Source organism: Bubalus kerabau, chromosome 6, assembly GCF_029407905.1.
Source record: "Bubalus kerabau isolate K-KA32 ecotype Philippines breed swamp buffalo chromosome 6, PCC_UOA_SB_1v2, whole genome shotgun sequence".
In the NCBI taxonomy this organism is placed as follows: Eukaryota; Metazoa; Chordata; class Mammalia; order Artiodactyla; family Bovidae; genus Bubalus; species Bubalus kerabau.
Genome location: NC_073629.1, coordinates 87,054,243 through 87,073,769, shown reverse-complemented (window position 1 = coordinate 87,073,769; position 19,527 = coordinate 87,054,243). Strand labels below are relative to the sequence as shown.

Below are 19,527 nucleotides of genomic sequence, written 5' to 3'. Positions count from 1 at the left end.
CTAGTTAAGGGGAAATGGAACTTGGTGTGGATAGCACTTAACCTTCCTATGCTGAAATTAATTTGATCTATTCTGTTGGCGCAGAAAGTTCAGCTTTTGAAGGACCAGGAAGAGAACAGAGGGTAGGGGTGGAAAGCAGTTGATTAATAGCAACCTTGCATCCTACTCAATCTGGAGGGAAAAAAAGCTTTTTTTAGATCTTCACCACAAATACTGCTTCATCCAGATTCTAGTTACCTGGCAACATCTTACGTCCATTCAGGGTATACAGATCAGGCAGGATTCTGAGGAATGAGATGGATAGTATACTTAACCTCCATCTCCACATGTTCATAGTTCTTCTTTGTCTTCCCTTTCTGGAATCTGCTGTTATGAGTAGAGCGAGAAGGTGGGAGAAAGTTCCACTGGTATTCATCCAGTCCCCTCTGGGACACCTGTGTCCATTCTGTTTTGTCAGAGCATCAGCCAGAGTCCCTGCAAGAAGCTCGTGGCATACTCCAGTGAGGTAGTTTGAGAAGAGTGGGCAAGTGTGAGCTAACCACAAGGATAGTGTGCAAGAGCCCCAGGCTACCAAATGTGGAGCTTGTGTCAAGGGCAAGGGGCGGGTGTGTCACCAGGTCCCGGAGAGATTGTGTATGGAGAAGTTCAGCAGTGTGACCTTTGGTAGAGAGCCATGTCCAGGCCACACTTCCCTCTTGCCTGCTGATACCCCTCAGTGCCCCCTCCCTTACCCCCACATTGGCCAAACCCAGGCCAGAGGGCAGAGAGCCTTTTGGTATGATCCACACCAAATGCATCCTGATCACAAAGCAGCGGGGAGAAGGTTAGAGAGTGAATCTGGAGAGGCAGATGGAAGATGCTGGGACATGGCGGTGTTCATTCTGACTGCTGCTGCTTGTGGTCACATATTTGTGGAGGAGTCAGGTGGTGGTGGGGGGGGGTGCTGTGCTTTGGAGTCAGAGTCTGGTACAAAATCACATCTGCTTCACCTACTCACCGGACAATTCTCAGTTCAGTTCAGTCACTCAGTCATGTCTGACTCTTTGCGACCCCATGAACCACAGCATGCCAGGCCTCCCTGTCCATCACCAACTTCCAGAGTCCACCCAAACCCATGTCCATAGAGTCGGTGATGCCATCCAACCATCTCATCTCTGTCGTCCCCTTCTCCTCCTGCCCTCAATCTTTCCCAGCATCAGGGTCTTCTCCAATGAGTCAGCTCTTCGTGTCAGGTGGCCAAAGTATTGGAGTTTCAGCTTCAACATCAGTCCTTCAGTTCTTCCAGTTTCACCAAGCTCATATTTCCTCATCACATGATGGGAGCAAGGCTAATGCTACACCACAAAGTTTTGGAGAGGCTCAAAAGAGAATATTTCAGTGTTGTTGACAGGGCCTTGGGAAAGGCTGGAAGAAGCTACAGTAAAAGGATCGGTATACCTAGTGAAGCTGTTTTTCTATATAAAACAGATGTAACTGTGTTGTGAGATACTCCTTTTTTTCACTATACTTTTTCTGTATTCCAGTTTCCCGACCATCAACACAAACATCCACAAAGGCTATTAATAAATATGTTGGTGTGTTAGTCATTCAGTCCTGTCCAACTCTTTGTGATCCCAAGGACTATAGCCTGCCAAGCTCCTCTGTTCATGGGATTCTCCAAGCAAGAACATTAAAGTGGGTAGCCATTCCCTTCTCCAGAGGATGTTCCCAACCCAGGGACTGAACCCAGGTCCCCCACTTTGCAGGCAGATTCTTTACCATCTCAGCCACCAGGGAAGCCTAGATATGTTGGTACCAGCCTCCAAATTATTATTGTTGGCTAATATTGTGCTCTCTGCCTTACTGAGGTGTGGAAATTAGCAGCCACAGCAGCGCTGGCTTGACTGTGGACCATCTTATGTCATTTCTTGTGATGTGGCCATAGCCTCGGTTCTCATTTCTCGTCTCGTGGAAGCCTCTGGGATCCCCCAGTGCTTCTCCTGGAGCCCAAGGCTGTTCCCAGCAGTTAGCACATTGTGTCGCAATTCCTTCCTCTACTAGCCTGGGACCTTCTTTAGGTCATGCTACTATGTTTTATTCATCTCCTTATCACCAGCCTTGTCTCCTGTTTGTCAATGCTGCCTTCATTCCTGTTGCCCAGGTTCCCCTACACCTCTGCAGGGAGTTCTCAGGCTCACATACTGTAGCTTCTACAATGGAGAACAACAAGTTCCAAAATCCCGGGGAAGAATTTTGATTCTTTTCATATGAGTCAGGTCCACCCTCTTTATTGATTAAACTATACGCATGGGCGTGAGGTGTTATAATGGTCTCAGCTTTAGGCAAGTGCCCATTCCCAGGGGAATCTGTCGTGGCCAGTGGCATGGGGTCTATACAATCATATCAACTCTTACTTAAATCCATGGGTTGCAGTAGAGGAGGATGAATCAATTAGGAATGCATTCAGCTTCATAACACTAAGAAGCTCTCATTTAAATCAGTGAGTTGCAGTGAGGAAGAAGCATGGATCAGGAATATATCTGCAAGAGTGCAAACATTGGTTTGTGGAGGATGAAAAAATCTCAGGCATTAAAATGCTTTGTGGTCTTCTAAAACTCAGCTGTACCTGACATTGTAAACAGATATACAGGTGTTAAAACTTGATAGGGGCAGGAATGTCCTCAAGGAATGTCTGAAAATTCTCTTTAGTGGGGTTGATGGTGAAAAGCTGGTTGAGAAACACTGAGTTCTAATGACAACAATTATACCTAACAGTTACGCAGTACTTAGCAAGTGCTAGGAATTTTTTTGTATGTTATATTAAATTAACTTGTTTAACAATATACTCATCAAAATACCATTTTACAGTGGCTTAAACAAGTAGGCTTGATTTCCTACTCTACTTGATTTTTCTGCTCCTAAATGAAAGTCCAAAGGTGGTTTGACCATTTCAAAACCAGCATATCTTTAGTTCTGTAGACTTTTCCTTCATGTTAATTATCTCATGGTTAGGGGATAATTACTGTAGCTCTAGACATTACATCTACCTTTAATGGTAGAAGAATGGGGAAGAAATGAAGAAAGCAGTGTCTCCTTTTTTTTCTTCTTCTTTTTTCTTTTAATGAGCAGAGTAAAAGCTTTTCCAAGAGCTCTCTTACTTGACTTCTGCTTAAGTATCACTGGGTAGAATTAGGTTGCATCGTCACTTGTAGCTATGAGAGAGGCAGGGAAAGGGGAGAACAAGATTATCATGGCTCACTTAGACCTACACAATTTAATATGATAGCCAGCTATGACTATTTAAAATTTTTCTTATTAAGATATGATTCATATACCATAATATTTATCATATTAAGTGTACTTTTTGGTGATTTTTAATATATTCACAAGATCATATACAAGCATCCCTATCTAATTCCAGAACATTTTCATCACCCTTGAAGAAATCCAGTATCATTAGTATTCACTCATTTCTCCTACCCCCAGGCCCTGGCAATCTACTTTCTGTCCCTATGGATTTGTCCTGGACATTTCATAAAAATGGAATTATACAGTATATGGCATTTTGTATCTGGGTTCCTTCAGTTAGCATAAGTTTCTCAAGTTTCAGTTAAGTTATAACATCTATCAGTGCTTCTATAAAATCCATTCATTTTTATGACTTTGTAATAGTCAACTCATGAGCCAACTCATTAGAAAAGACCCTGATGCTGGGAAAGATTGAAGGCAGGAGGAGAAGGGGACAACAGAGGATGAGATGGTTGGATGGCATCGCCGACTCAATGGACATTGAGTTTGAGCAAGCTCTAGGAGATGCTGAAGGACAGGGAAGCCTAGCGTGCTGCAGTCCATGGTGTCACAGAGTAGGACATGACTTAGCAACTGAACAACAATAGCTGCATGGATAAGCCACATCTGTTTATCCATTCACTTGTTGATGGACATTTAGGTCATTTCCACTTTTTAGTTGTCACAAATACTACTATAAACATCCATATACAAGTTTTTGTGTGAATGTGTTTTCAGTTCTGTTGGGTATATTCCTAGGAGTGAAATTACTAGATTATATGATAACTCTATGCTTAACTCTTTGAAGAAATACCAGACTTCCTCCAAAGCAATGGCAAATCGATGGGGAAACAGTGGCTGACTTTATTTTTCTGGGCTCCAAAATCAGTGCAGATGGTGATTGCAGCCATGAAATTAAAAGACGCTTACTCCTTGGAAGGAAAGTTATGACCAACCTAGACAGCATATTAAAAAGCAGAGACATCACTTTGTCAACAAAGGTCCGTCTAGTCAAGGCTATGGTTTTTCCCATGGTCATGTATGGATGTGAGAGTTGGACTATAAAGAAAACTGAGTGCTGAAGAATTGATGCTTTTAAACTGTGGTGTTGGAGAAGACTCTTGAGAGTCCCTTGAACAGCAAGGAGATCCAACCAGTCCATCCTAAAGGAGATCAGTCCTGAGTGTACATTGGAAGGACTGATGCTGAAGCTGAAACTCCAATATTTTGACCACCTGATGCGAAGAGCTGACTCATTTAAAAAGACCCTGATGCTGGGAAAGATTGAGGGCAGGAGGAAAAGGGGATGACAGAGAATGAGATGGTTGGATGGCATCACTGACTCAATGGACATGGGTTTGGGTAAACTCCAGGAGTTGGTGATGGACACGGAGGCCTGGTGTGCTGCAGTTCATGGGGTCATGAAGAGTCGAACACAACTGAGCAACTGAACTGAACTGAAAATGAAATAAAATTGAAGACTCCGTTTCTCAGTCTCACTGGCCACATTTCAGGTGCTCAGTCACTCTATGGAAAGTGGCTGCAGTATTGGATGGTACGTGTGTAGAGTATCTCCATCACTACAGAGTATATTGGACAGCACTGGCTTAGACCATCAACACCGATCACTTGGAGGTGGGCACATGGCCACTCAAAACAAAAATCAGAGTTTCTGAAGCTAAGAGAAATGGAATATAACTATAGAACATTCTTCAGAAAGTGTAAGATATCCTGATCCCTAAAGATATGGATTTGCATATTCAATATATATCTCCTGAAGATGCATAGAATTTTCCCAAGGGAAAAGCTGGGGCAGGGGTGAGTGGGAGGCCAAAATTCTAGATCAGGGATTGGCAGTCTTTTCTGTAAAAAGTTAGATGCTAAATATTCTTGGCTTTGCTTCTATATGGTATCTGTCATAACTGTTCAGCTTTGTCATTTTAGTGAAAAAGCAGTCAGAGACAGTATATAAGTTAATGGGCCATACTGTGTTCTAATCAGACTTGATTTATAGAAACAGGTTGTGGGCTGGAGTTGGCCCACGGACCATGTTTTGTGAATAACATTATGTAGAAAAGTATGGGGGTTAACAGGGGCCTACCATGCTGCAGTGGGTGGAGTGGTAAGATGCTTGGTATGGCCAGAAAATAGGCTTTAAGGATGATGGTATATCAAGGGGCTAGGAAGAGAGAGAACCAGATCATAGGGATGGATCCTCAATGCATATGAAGCTTGTTTTGTTTTGTTCTGGTATTTTTGTTTGTTTTTTTAAATATTGTATGTGACAAGTCATCAGAGCTTTTTAAGTTGGAAATTATGCAGTTATGTTGGCTTTTTAGACAGCCTTCTGGCAACATTGTGAAAAATAGATTGGAGCAAGGGAGGCTAGAGGAAGAGAAGACCAATTAAGAAGCTGTTGAGGAGCCTGAACAAAAGCAGTAGTATAAACCAATTCATTCTGTTACTGAATATACACATGTGTGTCCCTAATCGTGTCAGTCAGTCTGTTTACAGTACACCAATGAGAGTGACACAGGTTAAGCCTCTGTGTCTTGGGTACACATAAACATCTGCTAATCATCCTGTTAATTGCCATCAGTATAGATATTAACAACCAAGCCGATAACTTGTCCCCACTAACCTCTTTACTGTGAACTGGGTAAGAAGTGATGTTGATTTAAATGAAATGTGAAGAGTGGGACTTGGATGAATTCTTTTCATGTCCCAGGAGAATCACCTTGAATTCCAGAAAATTGGTGCTGAATATTACTCTGAGACTGGAGAAGAAAATGGCAGCCCACTCCAGTATTCTTACCTGGGAAATCCCATGGACAGAGGAGCCTGGCGGGCTACGGTCCTTGGTGTCACCAAAGAGTTGGAGATGACTTAGCAACTAACCACCACCACCGTTAATGCTGAGAACATTGGTGACCTTTGGAAGCTGTGAGGCTGGAGTTGAGTGGAGAGATATGATGGCCTTGGAAGAGTTATTTCTAAATGGGGACATGAGCTCATCCTCTATGGCTCAATTCTGAAAGGACCCCTGAAGGGGACAAGGAAAACTTGATGAACTCCTCATTTATGAAGTTAAATCCAGAGTTAACCACAATATGGAGGCTTGCCTGGGACTCTCTGCCATCAGTGAAGATGAATTATCCATGTGGACTCTGAAAATAGCGAATACAAGTTATGTGTCCATGGATTTTTTTTTTTTTTAACATAGTAATCCCGTCTAGTCAAGGCTATGGTTTTTCTAGTAGTCATGTATGGACGTGAGAGTTGGACTGTGAAGAAAGCTGAGCGCTGAAGAATTGATGCTGTTGAACTATGATGTTGGAGAAGACTCTTGAGAGTCCCTTGGACTGCAAGGAGGTCCAACCAGCCCATTCTGAAGGAGATCAGCCCTGGGATTTCTTTGGAAGAAATGATGCTAAAGCTGAAACTCCAGTACTTTGGCCACCTCATGCGAAGAGTTGACTCACTGGAAAAGACCCCGATGCTGGGAGGGATTGGGGGCAGGAGGAAAAGGGAACGAAGGAGGGTGAGATGGCTGGATGGCATCACCGACTCGATGGACGTGAGTTTGAGTGAGCTCTGGGAGTTGGTGATGGACAGGGAGGCCTGGCGAGCTGCAGTTCATGGGATCGCAAAGAGTCGGACACGACTGAGCGACTGAACTGAACTGAATCCTACCCTGTGAGTACACTACAGTTTTTGCAGACTGAGTAATAAGAACTCTACAGTAAGTGTTGTTAAGCTGTTGCTAGTTTGGTTTTCCTCCTTGTAAGCATATTAGAGGTCTTCCCAGGTGGCACAGCTGTAAAGAATCCACCTGCCAGTGCAGGAGACACAAGATACACGGGTTTGATCCCTGAGTTGGGAAGGTCCCCAGGAGTAGGAAATGGCAACATGCTCCAGTATTCTTGCCTGGAAAATTCCAGGCACAGAGTCTGGTGGGCTGCAGCCCATGGTGGTCACAGAGTCAGACATGACTTAGCGACTGAGCACACATGCATACTTGTCTAAAAAGTATCGTGGCGTGTTCACTAGTTAAATCCTCACTGATACCTAAATTATGAAATATAACTTAAAATATAAGAAGCAAGTTTGGTCTCTTCACAAAGCTGAATTATACTTCACCTCAGGAATGAAAATGAATGAATAGCTTACACGCACAGTTTTTGTGTGTGTGTGTGTGTGTGTGTGTGTTTTCCTCTCTCTCCGGATGTCCTGACTTCAGATACTATAAGCATCAGAAAATACCTCCTGAGCCTAATTTTAAGTTGGCAGACCTATGTCCAGTGGGAATTATGAGTATTTTCAAGGGTAGGGTGGATAGAGGTGATAGCATGAGACACGACTGGCCCTTTGACCGGGCCTGCTTTGTGAAGGCACCTTTCCCAAGGTGGGCGTGGGCGGATGTGTGCTCGTGCAGGCCCCTGTGGAAGCACAGGTCCGCTGCCTCTGCAGTCACTCTCCACAGGCAGAGGCCGCGGCTCTCCCTGAATGGCAGTCTCGGACGTTCTGAGTCCAACACCCTTGAACAGAGGGACAGACTGAATCCAGGCATATGGCAGGCACTGTTTGTTGACTTGTTTTTCAGGCTTGGAGGGTTCAGGACTTCCCCAAATGTATTTTGCCAAGGGTTTGCATACTGGTGTCTACTAAGGGCCATGCCTTCTGTGCATTTCTGATTCATTTACCCCAGAATGATCAAAACACTGTACTTTGGAAATGTGTGACATCCAGAAGAGTTCTTTTGAATTTTTAAATATCCTTTTTGCTTTTTAATGAGACTTCAGAAATCAGTGATCCCAGTGATCACAAAGAGGCCTAATTTGCCCCCAGCTTCCTGGACACCAAGAAGCTTTGGGCACGAGTATTTTCTGGGGTGTTTTTGCTACAGCACTATTCTAGGATGTGTTTCTTATTTACTTTATATATACCTGTTCAGCAAAGCTGTTTTTGAGTGAGTTTTCCAGCAGTCATTAACTTTTTTTTTTTTTTTTTTTTTAAATGAAGCGTCTCAAGTCATTTCTTAGAACAGGGAAGTCTCTTTGTCACAAAGAATGAACTCTAGCATAAAAAGCTGGTTAGGTGACCTAGTTCCTTCAGCAAAAGCAACAAAAAGGTGCCAGGAGAAGGAAGAATAGAGAGAGCGATGAGGAACTATGAAGAAAAGAGACATAAGAAGCATATGGCCCACTTGTAATGTATGCCTTTATCTGAACCTTCATTCAAACAACAACTGTTAAAGAAGAAAGTAAAGTATTAGGAGAAGTAGGAACACAACAATAAGGAATTATTTTAAAATATGATACTACTGCAATTACATTCTAAAAGATATCTTGTACTTTATAACTGCATGCTGTGCAGAAAAATAATACAAAGTCTAAAATTCTCTTAAAAGGAATCAGAGTGGGGTACAGATGAAACAAGATGGGCATGAATTGAAATTACATGTAGCTGTTTTAAGTATCTGAGACTTCACTAACTGTTCTTTCTAATTTTGAATATGTTTGTAATTTAACATACTAAAGAGTCTTTTGTTTGTTTGTTTGTTTTTAATTAACAGTTTGGGATCTCTGAAAGTCTTGGGTTCCTAAAGGAATTGCTTTTGGTTGCATTTGCTTCTATTCCACACCTCCCTAAATCCCAGTGGAGGGATGTTTTCTCCTTTAATTGTGGCTGTTTCCCTGTCTGTCTCTCCCTCCTTCCCTCCCTATATTCTATCCACTTGTCTTTCTGTTCCCACCCTCCTTAATCTGTCTTTCTGTTTTCCTGTCTTCATTTCTTCCATTTCTTTCCTTTTCTGACCTTCACTGGGGTTGACAAGAAGAGAAGACATATGTTTTGTATCAAGTTACAGATATACTTGGGACATATTATCAGGCCACAAAAGGGCTGGGCACTTTCTGGAGACTCTGATGAGTGTGGCAGGCTGCCAGGGCCTGCTTGACCACTAAGTAGTCCTACTGGCTGAGGACAAAACTTGCCTAGACCACCCTCCCACAACAGTCAGTTCCTACAAGCTTTGCTGTGAGGTTGGTCTGATTTGATCACTGTCTCCCAAACTAGCCTCAGAAAGTAAATCAGGGAGAGAATCACCTGTAGAGATTAAAAACAAACAAACAAACAAACAAACAAAAAAAACCTTTCAGTAGAGATACTTAGGCAGTTCACTGGGAATTCTGATTGAGATCTGAATGGAAACAAAAGCTGAAAATCCATAGTTTTGTTAGCCTCTCATGATTCTCATGATCATTAGATTGGGGAATCTTCCCCAGTGGTTCAGATGGTAAAGAATCTGCCTGCAATGCAGGAGACCCAGGTTCAATTCCTGGGTCAGAACATGGGGTCTCAAAGAGTCGAACATGACTATGTGATCACTTGTGGTGGGTGGTTTAGTCGCTCAGTCATGCCCAACTCTTGAAACTCCACAGACTGTAGCCCACTGAGCTCCTCTATCCATAGGATTTTCCAGGCAAGAATACTGGACTGGGTTGCCATTTCCTTCTCTAGGGGATCTTCTCAATGTAGAAATCAAACCCAGGTCTCCTGCACCGCGGGCAGATTTTTTACCAACTGAGCTACCAGGGAAGCCCAAGTGACTACTTACTACTTCTCTTTTCTACTAGACTTAGTGGTTCTTTGATAGATTGGAGGGATTCTAGTTGCTCAAGGAGCAGATTTAGATTGTATTTCCATACAGTTCTGCTTTATTACAATGGATATGGCAAATTTTCCACTGGTATCAGTTACTGTTTATAACTGTTTTTATGTAAGATGACATGTTCATGAACAAGGTATTGCATCTGATACTGCATAAGCATCTGATGGCTCAGTGGGTAAAGAATCTGCCTGCCAAGGCAAGAGACACAGGAGATGTGGGCTCAATCCCTAGGTTGGGAAGATCCCCTGGAGGAGGGAATGGCAGCCCACTCCAGTATTCTTGCCTGAAAAATGCCATGGACAGAAGAGCCTGGTGGGCTACAGTTCAGAGTCGCAAAAAGTCAGACATGACTGAGCACAGACATACATACAAGATAAACAAATGCTGAATACAGAAAAGAAAGTCAAGAAAAAGATAACGTACTTATCAAGTGCCTGCTCTGGTAGTCAACTTGACTCATCATTTATATTTTATCCTTTAATTTTTGCCAGAGCTCTGGAGAGCAGTTTTTACTGTCCATCTTTATACTTGATGGCACAGAAGCTCAGAGAAGTTCAATATTATACCCAAAGTCATACAGTGAACCTGTGACAGAAGGAGTATTGAAGCCAGATTTACCTGTCTTTTCTACCACACAGCCTTTCCAAACCCTGCTGCCCATTTGCCAGTCCTTTTGTAGCCTTAGAGGATTGTGTGCCACGAGGGGAAGTCTGTTTAGAGGTCAGGAAACCCGACCGGTGCGGCAGGCTGCCAGAGCTTCCTTTGCTGGGCTGTACCAGCGTGTTTGTTTTTCTTGGTCCACAACTGGATAAAGGGTGCCACTGAAAGCTTTGTTGCTGCTCACAGTACCAGGGTGTCATGGTGGGGAGCTGTGACAGCTGAGGGGCAGGAGCCTCTTCTGGATGGTTTGCCCATATCGGAATTTGTGTGTATAGGGAAACTTGTCATAGGCCTGAGATATGGGGGGTTTTGTGAGCACCATCCAGCACCTTGGCCTTCTCTGACAGTGGGGAAGTCAGAATGTCAGCCGGAAAGAAAAACCTCCCCCAGTGGATTCCAGGCTCTGTGTATGTCACTCAGCTGGTGTCACTGGCCTTCCTTTCTGTGGTCTATTTTCCAAGACACTTTGCTCAGAGAGGATCCTTGTAAAGATGCAGATCTGGTTATGTTCCTCCCTAGTGCAATCCCTTCAATGATTCCCCATCCCTTGAGCCCCCCCTGCGCTGCAATGAAGACCCTTCCTGGGCTGGCTGTGTCCCTCCTGCATTTTCTACCCCTCCCTGCATCAGGAGCATCCAGAGTCCTCGCACTCATAGCTGTGCAGCCCATCCTGGAAACAGAGTGGAAAAGAACCCCAAGAAAATATATAAAATTTAATTATGACTTATGGTGCCTTGCAGGATTTGATTTTTCCATGTGTTTGTTGCCTGTCTTTCCCACTGTACTGTAAGCTCCCTGAGAGCATGGTCTTTAACTTATCTCCTGTTGTATCATCAGTGTGGAACAATGCCTAGTGCGTAGTAGGTGCTCACTTAAATGATTCAGGGAATAGATGAATGGTTGTCACTATGCAGTTCTGTTCAAGGTCAAAAGAAAGCATGGTTATGGCCAGAGTGGTCAAGGAGGGCTTCACAGTGTACCTATTGTGAAGGAATTAGGCTTTGAGGAATCAGAGGAACTGGTTGTGGTTTTAGTCTTAAGAGGATCAGAATTTTTGTAGGGCTCTTGGTATATTGGAAGGAAGATGGGTTTTATAACCAAAGAGATCTAGGTTCAAATTTGGACTCTTTCAGTTACCAGTTTTGTGACTTAAAGATCTCTGAGCTTCAATTTCTTCACCCATAAAATTAGATTGATATTGCTGTCTTTTTTCTTGTGAGGAATTAAAGCAATATCATATATAAAGCACATGCCATAATGCAGAGCATGTATTGGGCTCTCCATCAATGATAAGTAAAACCTTATACAGATATAGTGTGACTGGATGCCTGGGAAACGGATTATTTAGAGGAGGTAGTTAAATTTAATGAAAATGGCACAATTGTTAAACTGGCACAGAAGAATCCGAGTTACAGTAGATTTCACAGTACTCTAGCTGTTGTCATGTGCTTTGAAGATTTCTCTCTGTCTGTACTTTTTTAACTTTGGAAAATGGAGGTAGGGGGATGTGCCTCTATCTTACCCACTTGGTACATAGATTCCCTCTGCCCTAATACTGGGGACCTGTGCAAGGTAAGGCTTTTCTGGCAGGAGATCATGATGAGAAGAGGAGGAGGATGGAAATAAGCTTTTATTTATTTATTTATTTTAGGTAGAAAAATTAGAACTGCTCTTCCCATGACAAACTACATGCACCTGACTTTCCTTCTGCTGTGTGTGTGTGTGTGTGTGTGTGTGTCCCTGTAGACCTTGGTGTGAGAGTTTTCACTGTGGTCATGATCCTGACCTCTACTTAATTCTTCCCCTTTCTATTAGGACATCTCTCCCTTTTTCCACCCACCTCTGCTTCTCTTGGGCTCCTAGAAAATGCCAAGTTCTTTTCTGCCTTGGATTCTTTGAATCTGCCAATCCTTTTGACTGAAATTCTCCTCTGCCTCTTTCATTTTTCAGAAAATCAGCAGGCTCCTTTTCCTATAGTGGTACTGGAGCAAAATAACAACATTGATTTTTTATTATTTATTTTACATGATGCCAAGATCTATTCCTTGGCATCATGGAATGTTTTTTTTTTTTTTTTTTTTTCAGTATTCCCTGGTGCAAGAAATGACAACCCACTCCAGTATTCTTGCCTGGGAAGTCATGGACAGAGGAGCCAGGTGGGCTACAGTTCATGAGGTCACAAAAGAGTTGGACACAACTTAGGGACTAAACCACCACCGCTTCTCTCCCTTGGGCTCCCTGTAGAGCTGCTGTCTCCTCATGGAGAGTTGTTAACAATAACCGCTGCGCCCTTCCCCTCACCCTACTTGAGCCTTCAGGCAGCTCCTCTGCTTTAGACTGTTGCAGGTGGTTTTGTCCCTCTCCCTATGAATCCAGCAGGCTTCCCTTGTGGCTTAGCTGGTAAAGAATCCGCCTGTAATGTGGGAGACATGGGTTTGATCCCTGGGTTGGGAAGATCCCCTGGAGAATGGAAAGGCTACCCACTCCAGTATTCTGGCCTGGAGAATTCCATGGACTATATAGTCCATGGGGTAGCAAAGAGTTGGACACAACTGAGCAACTTTCAATTTCACTTTCTTTTTATGAATCCAGTAGATGACCCTGCTGGGGACCCAGTTCCTCCCCTCCCCAGTGGAAGATGAGTCCCGGCAGAGAGGTTACCAGAGCTGAGTAGCGAAGAGGGGCCAGGAATATTTGTCATCAGGGTATCCAGGACAGGAAGGAGGGAGTAATTGGATGGTAGAGTCAAGGAGGAGAAAGTTGACATGGAAATGACTTAGTTATTCACTGACAGATGAATGGATAAAGATGTGGTGCATATACATGATGGAAGATTCCTCAGCCATAAAAAAGAATGACATGTCATTTGTAGCAATATGGATGGACCTAGAGATGATCATACTAAGTGAAGTCAGACAAAGACAAATATATGATATCACTTATATGTGGAATCTGAAAAATAGAACAAATGGGCTTATTTACAAAGCAGAGGCAGACTCACAGATGTAGAAAACAAATGTGCGGTTACCAAAGGGGAATGGGGGTAGGGGAGAGGTGAATTAGGAGTTTGGGGTTAGCAGACAGACTCTACTACATATAAAATAGATAAACAGAAAGGTCCTACTGCACAGTACGGAGAGCTATATTCAATATCCTGTGATAAACCTTAATAGAAAAGAATATGAAAAAGTATTATATATATATGTGTAACTGAATTACTCTACTGTATACCAGAAACTCGGAGAAGGCAATGGCACCCCACTCCAGTCCTCTTGCCTGGAGATGATGGACGGAGGAGCCTGGAAGGCTGCAGTCCATGGGGTCGCGAAGGGTCGGACACGACTGAGCGACTTCACTTTGACTTTTCACTTTCATGCATTGGAGAAGGAAATGGCAACCCACTTCAGTGTTCTTGCCTGGAGAATCCCATGGACAGCGGAGCCTGGTGGGCTGCTGTCTATGGGGTCACACAGAGTCGGACATGACTGAAGCGATTTAGCAGCAGCAGCAGCAGCATACCAGAAATTAACACAACATTGTACATCATCTAAAGTCAATTAAAATCAACTGAAGTCAATTAAAAAAAAGTCAGTTTGCTGACTGATGTCTGAAATAACAGTATTATATATTAAAAAAACAGTAATTTAGGACTAAAAATAACCAACACAATATGGTTTAACACCAAAATGTGGTGGCCTATTCATAGTTCTCACCTTAGAAGTTATCGCCTCAGGGAGACCATCTCAGGTGGGCTTCTTCTACACTCCATGTTTAAGTCCCCATTGCACTTACTACTCTCTGGAAATGCATTGTTTATTCTTTTGTATTGTTTAGGTGTCTAAACGATATTTAATTGCCAGAGTCCCCCAAATGTCGTCTAAGCTCCACGAAGGCAGAGACCTGCCTGCTTGCTCCCCAGTGCCTAGAACTGTATCTGGAAATAGACAGTTTAAATCGGTTGGTGTTGAATGAGTGGACAGGAATGACTTGGCAATCCAAGTTGCTTCTGGTGAGATTAATGTTGAAGAAAGGAGTGCAGTTGCCTACAGTTCTCTAAGGCAGGTCAGGCAATGCTGATACAGGCTTGGTCGTTATCATCACGATTATTATTTTGTTTCAAACTCTTGAGGATGCTAGGCATGTTGTGGACTGAGGGAAGTAAAAGTCTTGCAACAGATGGTACCACCTGCAAAAGAATTAAGTCTGATTTCTCTACCCCAGCCTCCACTCCTTATCGCAGATATGAATAAACACACACCCAATTGTTTTTAATGCTCTCTTTGGAGGGATGGCACATTTATATTCTGAGTCAGGCAAGAAAAGTCTCTAGCCACAGGACAGCTGGGAACTCAGGTCCGTGGAGGGCGCCCAGGATGGAGGTGAGGAGAAGGCGCCTCCTTGTCTGGTGACAGCAGCTGGGGCCTCCTCTGCCTCCCTCCCCACAAAAATCCCTTTGGAACCAGCTCATGCTGGGATCCTGCGTGCCAGACAGAAACAGATGGCCTCAGGCCGCCGCCGATGCGGTGGCATGGACTGCATAGCTGCTGCTTTACTCACGGCCAGGGAGACAGAGATGGGGATGATGGAGGTGAGGGCTGGTCACCTTGCGTTCCCTCCACAGCTGAGGTGACTCACTCTGCCTCAGCTGAAGTTTCGAGTCAGGTTTTGTGGGTTGCAGGCATTCAGTCTGCTCATGCCAGTGAGAAGCAGACTTGGCCGGGTATGTTTGTAAATGTGTACGCCTTCAATCAGAACATTTGAAAAAGATACTTTATTTTTCCCCTTCTTCCTTCACCTGCCACAGAAGGGGTTGCTGGAGTTAGCTTAGCAGTTGTTCATGAAGTACAGCCTCCCCCTCTGGGCAGCTCTGAGGAGTGGCTTCTCCCATCTGCCTGAGATGGTGTGGGCGGCTCGAAAAGGTGGCACAGGGATGGGGAGATGGATGGTTTCCTCTCTGGAGCCAAGATTGTCATCTGCTAGAGGTGGGACCCTTGGCAGGTCACTTGACCTCCATAACCTCCTGCTGTCTCATGAAGGTGGGACTGGATTGGGGACATCATATAGCTTAGCTCTCAGTCTGTTCTTATCAGTTGGAAATTGCTGTTTGGAGCAGAGCAAGGGATGACAGATAAGTCAGTCTCAGCTAAACCAGAAAGAAATATCCACTCTTTCTTTTTTTGGCTGCACCTGCAGTATGCCAGATCTTAGTTCTCCCCAACCAGAGATCAAACCCACGTCTCCTGCAGTGGAAGTGCGGTCTTAACTGACCACCAAGGAAGTCCCAAGAAACAGCCACTCCTGATGTTCTCCAAGTGTATGGACGTGGGTAGTAGTTCACATGCTGTATATTACCTGACTTGATGGTAATATCTGCCCCCCTTTTAGCTCCAGGAGTTGGTGGACAGGGAAGCCTGGTGTGCTGCAGTTTATGGGGTCACAAAGAGTTGAACGTGACTGAGTGACTGAACTGATATGTCCTTCAGGGATCATGTAACAGTTTCCCGTCTTAATCACTGCCTGAGAATAAACTTTATTAATAAAGGTGAGGAACACACACATAATCTGACTTTTATGGAGAGTTGGAGATTCCATCATTTACCCCTCCTCCTTATGCAGAGAGAATCTTTTTTTTTTTTAATTTTATTTTATTTTTAAACTTTACATAATTGTATTAGTTTTGCCAAATATCAAAATGAATCCGCCACAGGTATACATGAGAGAATCTTTTAAATGACTTGTCCAAAGGCATTCAGCTAATAAGCGACAGACCTTGAATTCAAACTCAGATCTGTCTTCAGAACCTAAGTTCTCCATTCCCACCTTGCACCCCTCTTCAGCTAGAGATTAACATTGAATGTCTGTGGATAGGAACTGGTTGCTAAGGAAACAGAGATCAGAAAGTTGCCCGAGAGATTTATTAAGTGTTATCTGCCTGTCTCTTTTGAGTTTACGAAGTACTTTTGAAATACTATGGATACACACAGGATACTAAAAACGTACAGATTTAAAAAAAAAACAAAAAAAACAAACTAGGTTATTTCATTTAAACTTTCAAAACTGTTACTCCTCTTTTTCAGGGAAGGTAAGGCTCGTAGAGTAAGGTAGCTTGCCTTTGGTGGCTGGTACTCAAGCCAAGGCCTGCCTGCCTCTGGAGTCTCTGATGGTACCTGTTGGTGCCGATGCATCCTGAGTGGACCTCTTGGCAACATTAGAGGTGCTTTTGAATATGAAAGGTGGGGTGAATATCCCCCTCACCTAGGTCTCTTCTGTTCTCTAGAACTTGGAAAAATCCTGCCCTTACTTACCAGTGTGAGCAGGGAAGTTTCGCAGCTGCTCTTCCTGGCCACCAACCCCTGGCTGGGGCCAGGGGACTCCTCTGGGTGAGGAGCGTTTGGCTAGCGTGCGCCTGAGTGGCCAATCACCAAGTGACTGACCTCATGTAGCAGAAAACTTTCTTCACCTTCATGAAAACTGAACACATGAGACCGTCAGACGTGTGACTACACTGAATGCGAGAGAGTAAAGAGACCTTTAGAAAAGTGAAGCTCCTGCTGGACCTGCTAATTTCAATAAATTTGGCCTTTTTAAAACTACCTTAGAAACTTAAAGGTTAAATAATAATATGTACAGATACCTAAGTATATATGTAGATATTTAAAATGCATGTGAAAATAGGGCCCATGAGAGGGTAAATGGAATAATACTTTTATGTTTCAGCAGTCTCTCCTTTTTTTTGTTGTTGTTGGGAAACTTTCTGTCTTTCCAATCAGCTGCATTCATCTGATGCTATTGCTTTCCTTTTATGAAAAAGATTAATTCTGGGGATTTGATCAAAATAGACTTGAAAACACAAGCCTCGAATTGCAAATATCTGGCAATCTGGAATTTGGCTTTTTTGGACTGAAGTCGTTTGCCAGTAAATTTGCTGTCTTGCCCATGCCTGTACCCCACAACAAGAAGTCTCACTCTTTTCTAGGTCCCCCCCCCCCAATGTGCTTGTAGCAGACACGCACACACACCCATGCACACACTCGTGTGCTTGCACATGGTTTTGACTTTGTGCTGATAGGTTAAAAAAAAGCCGGAATCAGCTAGGGTGGGCAATAGGCCTGTCTGGTTTAAATTGAAGCTGCCTGGGAGATCTGGGGTAATAAGTGAGTGACAACAGGTGCAGATTTCGTTACGCCCTTCTGAGCTCAGCCCATGGTTCTTTCTTTGATTCTTTTCACCCAACACCCTTGCCTGAGTTGCGTCCAATAAATTTTATAGCCGCATGATCTTGTTTCAGAGCGGAAGGGAGATTTTTCTCTCCACTTGGCTAAATGGTGCCTAAGTTAAAACCCCACTTCCTGCCCTCTCCTTAATTCTTAAGAAGTAGGAATAAGGAGTAACCGCAGTGAGAAGCTGCTGCTGGGCCCAATATCTATAGTCTGGCATGTGAACAGCTAATTTTGGGGTCCTGTTTTAGAAAAGCCAAGAATTAACTTGCAGAGTATGCATGTATGCTGTCGTTTTAGTCATGTCCTACTCTTTGTGACCCTATGGATTGTAGCCCGCCAGGCTCCTCTGTCCATGGGGTTCTCCAGGCAAGAATACTGGAGTGGATTGCCATTTCCTTCTCCAGGGGATCTTCCTGACCCAGGAATCGAACCTGTGTCTCCTGCATTAGCAGGTGGATTCTTTACTGCTGATCCACCTGGAGAGCCCAGAGAAACTTGCAGAGAGTTAACCATAATTGGGGAGAAAATAATTACTGGGCTTCTTCTGCCCTGTGATAGCTGGAGCCACTAGCTAGTCAGAGAATTCTTTGTTGTCAGTTCAGCTCAGTTGCTTAGTCATGTCCGACTCTTTGTGACCCCATGAACCACAGCAAGCCAGGCCTCCCTGTCCATCACCAACTCCCAAAGTTTACTCAAACTCAAGTCCTTTGAGTCAGTGATGCCATCCAACCGTCTCATCCTCTGCCATCCCCTTCTCCTCCCACCTTCAATCTTTCCCAGCATCAGGATCTTTTCCAATGAGTCACTTCTTTGCATCAGGTGGCCAAAGGATTGGAGTTTCAGCTTCAGCATCAGTCCTTCCAATGAATATTCAGGACTGATTTCCTTTAGAATTGACTGGTTTGATCTCCTTGCAGTCCAAGGGACTCTCAAGAGTCTTCTTCTTCAACACGGTTCAAAAGCATCAATTCTTCTGTGCTCAGCTTTCTTTATAGTCCAACTCTCACAACCATACATGACTACCAGAAAAACCATAGCCTTCACTAGACGGACCTTTGTTGGCAAAGTAACATCTCTACTTTTTAGTGTGCTGTCTAGGTTGTTCATAACTTTTCTTCCAAAGAGCAAACATCTTTCAATTTCATGGCTGCAGTCACCATCTGCAGTGATTTTGGAGCCCAAGAAAATAAAGTCTGCCATTGTTTCCATTGTTTCCCCATCTATTTGCCATGAAGTGATGGGACCTGGTGCCATGATCTTAGTTTTCTGAATATTAAGCTTTAAGCCAACTTTTTCACTGTCCTCTTTCACTTTCATCAAGAGGCTCTTTAGTTCTTCACTTTCTGCCATAAGGGTGGTGTTAGCTGCATATTGAGGTTATTGATATTTCTCCCGGCAATCTTGAATTCAGCTTGTGCTTCATCCAGCCCAGCATTTCTCATGATGTACTCTGCATAGAAGTTAAATAAGCAGGGTGACAATATACAGCCTTGACGTACTCCTTTCCAGATTTGGAACCAGTCTGTTGTTCCGTGTCTACTTCTAACTGTTGCTTCCTGACCTACATACAGGTTTCTAAAGAGGCAGGTCAGGTGGTATGGTATTCCCATCTCTTTAAGAGTTTTCCACAGTTTTTTGTGATCTACACAAAGTCAATAAAGCAGAAGTATATATTTTTCTGGAACTCTCTTGCTTTTTCGATGATCC

General features: G+C 43.6%; 1 protein-coding gene across 11 annotated transcripts in view; it reads left to right on the top strand.

Annotated features, from left to right (window-relative positions):
• FGGY (FGGY carbohydrate kinase domain containing) overlaps positions 1-19,527 on the top strand; it is a 514,571-nt gene that overhangs the window by 139,317 nt on the left and 355,727 nt on the right. For 8 of the 11 annotated variants that reach the window (XM_055585688.1, XM_055585682.1, XM_055585683.1 and 5 more), the window contains 2 exons: positions 8,678-8,739; positions 12,687-12,756. The exons of the other annotated variants lie outside the window; for them this stretch is intronic. In XM_055585688.1, coding sequence (XP_055441663.1) covers positions 8,678-8,739; positions 12,687-12,756 — 132 coding nt within the window. The remainder of the gene's footprint in view (positions 1-8,677; positions 8,740-12,686; positions 12,757-19,527) is intronic. 11 annotated transcript variants of the gene reach the window in all.